Below are 6,332 nucleotides of genomic sequence, written 5' to 3' on the forward strand. Positions count from 1 at the left end.
TCTCTGAAGTCAATTAAACCCGTTCAACAGAACAGGCTTCTTACGAACGTTGCAAAAAATTCTTGTGTGCACGTGCGGAGTAGACTTGATGGATACATTTAATAAATACGAGCGGGAAACATACAAATCGAAACATCCAAAACATCTTAATTGTGCTTTACTGCAAACATAGATCTTTAATAAATCAATTACTGTTAGGATTGGACAGTAAAGAGTATTTTTTTAACTCAGCAAGCGTGATGATTGGCTTGAAAGTACGATTAAATAAGATAATTTGCTGTAGTTTGACTAAATCCAAGTGGCGTGAACTCAACTTAAACCTAAATTAATTGGATTTTTAGTGGACAGTTTGACTTTCTTTGCAAAGAACTGATCCTTTCTGATCAGGTTCTATATTTTAGTTAAGATTCCCAGCAAGCAGTCAGAAGAGCAGAAAAATATATTATCATGTAGAAAAAAGAGTCAACGGTATATTGCAAAGTTCAACTACCGATATTTAAAAAAAATCACTGGACATTCCATTCACCGTCGAAATTCACATCTGCGATTTGAGGTGAAGGTGAACATTGAATGAAAACGCTGTTAAAACATCTAAAAGTTGTATTAATAAAGCCATATATACACAGTAACTAAATAATTTAATACGCACGAAACTAATCTGTTATTAATCTACAATAATAAGTTATCGAATTGGGCACACAACTTAAAATGCCTCTATAGAGAACATTTGTTGAAAACTATGATAATATTTATTACTTAGACCATGCTTATCCGACAGCTAAACTAGTTGATTATAAAGAAATGGCATCACAGGTATAATTTAGGGCGGCAGATTAACAAATTAAATCAAATTTACAAACTAAAATACATCAAATATACAAACACATAGTAATTAATTTAAATATAGAAAAGCGATGCGATCTCTAAGGTCATAAAATTACATTATGTACAGTAACTTTTCATTCTGGAATCGTTTTCTTCTTTTATATGAAAAACTTTTGAATTGTAATTTTTATTATTTAATTTTAAAATTTCCCGACATTATGAAATTGCTATCCTTTGTTTTCTTTATTCATTCAGTGCAGAATAGTCTTCTTCTGAGTTTTATTATTCTTCTATATTACAGCTTTAACGACTTTAATTATTTCCATTGGAATTAGCCTGAGTTACGACGTGTCGAAAACGAATATTTGGAAATATTGTGCTTTTTTCAATGCCTATAAGTAACTGACTATTTTTTCTCATTTTAACGTACCTACTTAAGAATTATGAAACAATGTCATAAGAATTCACAACATAAACGCACTGCTGATCAATCATCAATTTGCATGTTAAAATTGTAGTAAATATATTAATGGATACATTAATTTTACATTCCCATTTTCGATCGATTTTCTGTTTTATTAATATAATTATAATATTCTATTTAATTTATAACAGATATACAGTCAATTATTTGAATGGTTTCAATCGTCATAAAACTAAGATGTTTATGTATTTTAAGGTAACAATATACTGGTATAAGATAAGTATGTTCTAATTTGAGGCTAGTGCTTTTTTTATAGCATAATTACTTTTTGCAACAAATCCGTATAATTTTAGTGAAATGTATTTTTCATAATTAATATTAAAAATTAATACATAGTAAATCTAGACAGATAACTACTTACGGTATATTAATTTGAACTTGTATCCACCATGGAAAAGTATATTTCGTTAAAATTATACAGAACGCCAACCAGTAAGGGGGATATTAGGGCTTCAAATCCAATTACATATGCTACTTTTTACAAATATACATCCTAATAAAATAATACTAAATGGTCATAATTATGGGAACCAAACCGCTTCGGATTATACCTATGAACTTTACTTTTATACTAATTGTAAGATTTATTAGGCAACTTAAGTAAAATAATCACTTGCGTTGTAATCTTATGCTGACCATGACATTTCGGAAACGTTTCAAAGTACTGTACGCATCAGCCACTTTAACTTCTCTTGGGTTTACAAGAGGGAAGAAACCCGAATTTATTGAAACAAACAAATATAATCATCGCGCTACTGCATTTTGGAAACTTCAAACCTTGTGCAAACCAATTCTTCATCAGAATCCAATATTGGTAAAGCTGGGTCGCTTTTGACATTTTCCTCCAACCATTTCAGATCATCATCTACCGAATTTCTAGGCGATATATGTTTCTGTTGATGAATTCTTACTTTAACACCATAAGCATCATTTACTAGATGTTCCTCTTCTTCATTATCATCGCCTGTGTCCAGAAGAGGAACAAAAGCATATCTTTGGTTGTTATTAGTTGGTCGCCAAAGTATTATTATTATTAATAAAATGACCGAAAACAGCAGATGCCAAAAGGCGTCTTCTAGCCACATGTCTTTCCATACAGTTAAGCATTCTACATAATGATGTACTTTAAGGCAGTAAACCATGAAAATCAAAGAAGCTAATACAGCAAATATGAGCGCATTTGTAAAATGCCTGTACAAGGCCAGCTTTGCCTCATTCCTTCGCAGTCTTAAGGTTCGTGTGGTATTTACTAAGGCTGAAAATATCCACCAACAAATGGCAGAATCTAATACTGCTAAAGGTACAGATGCTACCAGTACATCCTTGGAGTAGGGAGTGGTTCTGTTGTTTCTTAAGTATGCTTCTGATGCTGCCAGGAAAAAATATAGAATACCAAATGCGACAACTCTATGTAACGTTGAACCCAATCTGGGTTTTACTATTCCAAATCCAAGACTCACGATTATAACCAACATTCTAGCTAACGTTCGCTTGGCACAAGATACCCATTCGGCAAACAACATGGCCCCTTGTACTTCTATTCCTGTATCATTTATGCTCTGATATTCTGCATAAAATGTTGCCTTTTCCAACATCCCCAATAAAATAACACCTCCAATCCAAAACTGCACTCTCAATAAATCCCGCCATTGCAAAAAGGAGAGAAGTAACCAAATTAACCCCAGTATTATGTAGTATATGCACATGAATCCATAAAAGGTTAATAATGGCCATTCCGCAGCGGATAAATAACCATAGTCACTCTTGATCTCGATGTGCAGTCCAATGGTATCTTTTACATTTTCTGATTTAATAAAGCAGCCTAACAAGTAAGCTCCATCACGACTCAATTCGTGAAGAGGACGAGGACTTCCATCGGTTGTCTTGTCTTGTAATTGCCCTTCTTTTAGTATGATATGATCATTACAGGAATATGATTTCATTAGTAAATATTCTTTCGATGAGTTGGTTACTTTGTAAGAGTTAAGCACCTGCAACATAACAAAAATAGGAATCAAAATTATATTGAAGTCGTTTTATTTCATTAATTCGAAAAAATAGTCGAAATTTGAAATACAATCCAAAATTCCAACAAAAAGCTGGAGTTTCCATAAAAAATTTTAAACTGGAGTGTCGTATCGCAATTTTGGAATCCCCTTATATTCAATTTTTTTCAAAAAATGCGCATTTAAAAATAATAAAATATGTCCGAGAATATTTCGGAACAAACATTTCCTGAATTTAAATAGTTATTTTAGTACTTCATGGACACACAACATAGTATAAAACGTAAATAACAAATAAAACAAAATTGAAGTTCAGCTGCTACTATTTTAGTAGCATACATTGATTATCAATCTACTAACTAAGAATGATCCAAAAAGATTATAACACTTTACGTAATTTTCTAACTTAAATTAAGAACTTGTTAAAAGTTTCTTATCAAATTTGATTCATTAAGATCTTAGTTCTCAAATATGTAAATACTAATTGGAAACTACTATTTAAAACACTGACATCTTCAACATACCAATGTATATATATACTTACATATTTAAGCTTGCCTAATGTATCTTCGTAGTCCCAACATTCTGACTGAAGAATACCTAATCTCACTTCTATCACAGAATCTGCAACGTCTGAGTGGCAATTAACTATAACCAAAGAAACATTACAACATAACAGCTTCCTACAACTGTTAACAAGATAAAAAGTATACATAAAATGAGACGGCAAAATTTAGGTACTTGTATTTTACCAATTTATTCACACTTCGGAAATCGCTTCGCACAGTAACAAAATACAAGATTTCCTCTTGATTGATTTCCTTTTAACAAACGCTCAAATAAAGTTGCTTTATCGCGAATTTTAAAATACAAAATTACAGAAATACGGTCTCCTTAATTAAGTATTTTTTCTTTGTTAATGGCATACTTAGGTGTGACCCGCATTTTTACAACAACCTACAATCAGAGAATATTGTATAAATATTTAATAGGTTTCAATAAGAAATAGCTAAGGGCAAATTCTACATTGATATTCAGTGGCGGTATTTTTGGATATATCCGAAGTGGGATTTACGTATTATGCATAATAAGTGCGGCTGTATTTAATGCGATAATTTATAAATTTAATTCAGATTTCATTTTGAAAAAAACTTTTTGAGCTTTCTTTCCAAATTGCTCGACAACGGTTACAGCCACTGTAAAAATGTAAACGATAAAAGAGTTTTTAAATCCAGCTTGGAATCTAAATGTTTGCAAATAAACGGTCATTGGCGACCCACACACTTTTCCCATGAAAAGTGGGCCTGATCTCTGGGGCGAAAAAAGAATGAGAATTAGCTTAGGGAATCTGAAATCAATTTTTTAATACATATATTTATAAAGGTTTTACTGATACAACACACCAGTTGGGGCCACATATCGTGTTTGACGGATAACATGCAAGTTAAAGTTAACGTGAGTGATACAGCACAGGGCTGATTATGAGAATAAAGTTTTTTTTAATCACAAAAACGATAGGAGCAGTGAGGAACAGGCTATTAAACAACATTAACACCCTCTATCTCAAAAGCAAAGCGCAATTGTGCGACTATGTATAAATGATAAACTTTATTTAAAATAAGATGGTCTAGTGAATGCTAGAGTCCTGCTAATATAAGTATACTGACTCACCCCGAATAACCAAATATATTTGTTTTACAGATAAGCTGTGTAAAGGAAAGGTGGCACCTTGTCAATATCAATACATCTCTAGGCTATATCATAAAAGCCACATAGTCATAAAAATGATGAAGTTAAGTTTGAAGTAATTAAGACTATAAATTCGATCAAATCATCGATATACGTCGCACAAAATAAACAATTCATGCAAAGCAAAACATTTCCAGAAATATTACTATAACTCGTCATATGTTTGGAAGAGAAAGCGTGCGAAAATTAATAAGTTTAACAATCGAGTTATTGCCCTATTATAGCCTTTGTAAATAAAATAACTAAATAAGTTCTATTCGAAAAATTGATGCAGTAAATACTCACTTTGTACATAGACTTTAGCTCCTTTATACACGCTTTTAACTACATAATTAAAGCTGGTATCCTGTGAGAAAATTAGAACTTCATTAGCTGAGTTTTCCGTATTTTATTTCATATTTTCTTTTCACTTTTTTACTTACTGGTGTCACTGTGAAATCCCATTTGCCTGGCTCGGGCAAGGATAGGCCAACCGATATTAGCGAAAGCAACGGAACGAAAATGCTTATTAATTTCATAATTCAGATCAAGTTTTTAAATTTTTTTTGTAATATAAATACAAATAACAATTTTCATTATTTAAACTGGGAGTATTTGTAATGCAGAAATTGGTTTATTGCCGACTGTCAAACTGATTACTTTGAAACGTCACTTGCCATGTCAGCTCCGCCAATTTCGTCAATAGTAGGTACAAAAAATTAAAATGTATTGCAAAAATTTATAATTGCCACATTAGCTCTTTATCAGCTGATTTTTATTGTATAAATTAAATATTTCAGTTACAATTAGGAATATTTCGTTTTCGAATATGTTTGCAGATCTTTATTAAAATTTTCAAATAAAGCAGTTTCAATATTGAAATATATCTGTGCTGATCTCTGTCTCTAGATAAGTTGTAGTTTCTCTGTTACACTAATGGGATGGCCCAAAAAGCCCATCTTTATTCCGAATTACTTCATCTGTCATCTGTAGTATCCTGCAAAGTCAACAGCTGATTGTAAACTAAAATGTTTTGTCAACTTGAATCACATTTAACTAAATAAATCCTCAATTCATTCGACCGCCGACATTGGCTACGATTAGAAATGGGAGCTAGTAACTAATACTAACCTCCTTCGATTTGTGACTGTATATGGTGAGTGGGATTTTCGTTTAACCTAGATTGTATTGAACTAACGACATAGCTTATAGTTGTTTATTGGGAAGATTTTGATTAACAACCACACCTTAGTGTGGTTGTAAATATGGACGGTGGGGCTGGACATGGG

General features: G+C 31.9%; 2 protein-coding genes across 3 annotated transcripts in view; one reads left to right on the forward strand and one right to left on the reverse strand.

The window, feature by feature from the left end:
- Positions 1-585: 585 nt before the first annotated feature.
- On the reverse strand, positions 586-5,949 carry LOC109535697 (transmembrane protein 87A). Its single transcript, XM_048661607.1, has 4 exons — positions 5,487-5,949; positions 5,350-5,410; positions 3,860-3,963; positions 586-3,300 (listed from the first exon to the last, which is right to left on the reverse strand). The coding sequence occupies exons 1-4, from the start codon at positions 5,580-5,582 to the stop codon at positions 2,062-2,064; spliced, it is 1,500 nt and encodes a 499-aa protein (XP_048517564.1). The 5' UTR covers positions 5,583-5,949; the 3' UTR covers positions 586-2,061.
- Positions 5,950-6,032: 83 nt separating this feature from the next.
- The window catches only part of LOC109535689 (kinesin-like protein costa), a 7,193-nt gene continuing 6,893 nt past the window's right edge, over positions 6,033-6,332 (forward strand). For both annotated transcript variants that reach the window (XM_048661604.1, XM_048661605.1), the window contains exon 1: positions 6,033-6,199. The gene's annotated coding sequence lies outside the window, so the exon portion shown is untranslated. The remainder of the gene's footprint in view (positions 6,200-6,332) is intronic.

The sequence above is a fragment of the Dendroctonus ponderosae genome, unplaced genomic scaffold (assembly GCF_020466585.1).
Source record: "Dendroctonus ponderosae isolate FM_Combo_2020 unplaced genomic scaffold, Dpon_F_20191213v2 Dpon_F_20191213_1, whole genome shotgun sequence".
Classification (NCBI taxonomy): domain Eukaryota; kingdom Metazoa; phylum Arthropoda; class Insecta; order Coleoptera; family Curculionidae; genus Dendroctonus; species Dendroctonus ponderosae.

Bases quoted from the DNA above. Each gene is read 5' to 3' on its own strand.
- LOC109535697 (XM_048661607.1), bottom strand. From the start codon at position 5,582: ATGAAATTAATAAGCATTTTCGTTCCGTTGCTTTCGCTAATATCGGTT. The intron at 5,411-5,486 runs GTAAGTAAAAAA...ATTTTCTCACAG, and splicing joins GGGATTTCACAGTGACACCA to GATACCAGCTTTAATTATGT. The intron at 3,301-3,859 runs GTAAGTATATAT...GTTATGTTGCAG, and splicing joins CATTAGGCAAGCTTAAATAT to GTGCTTAACTCTTACAAAGT.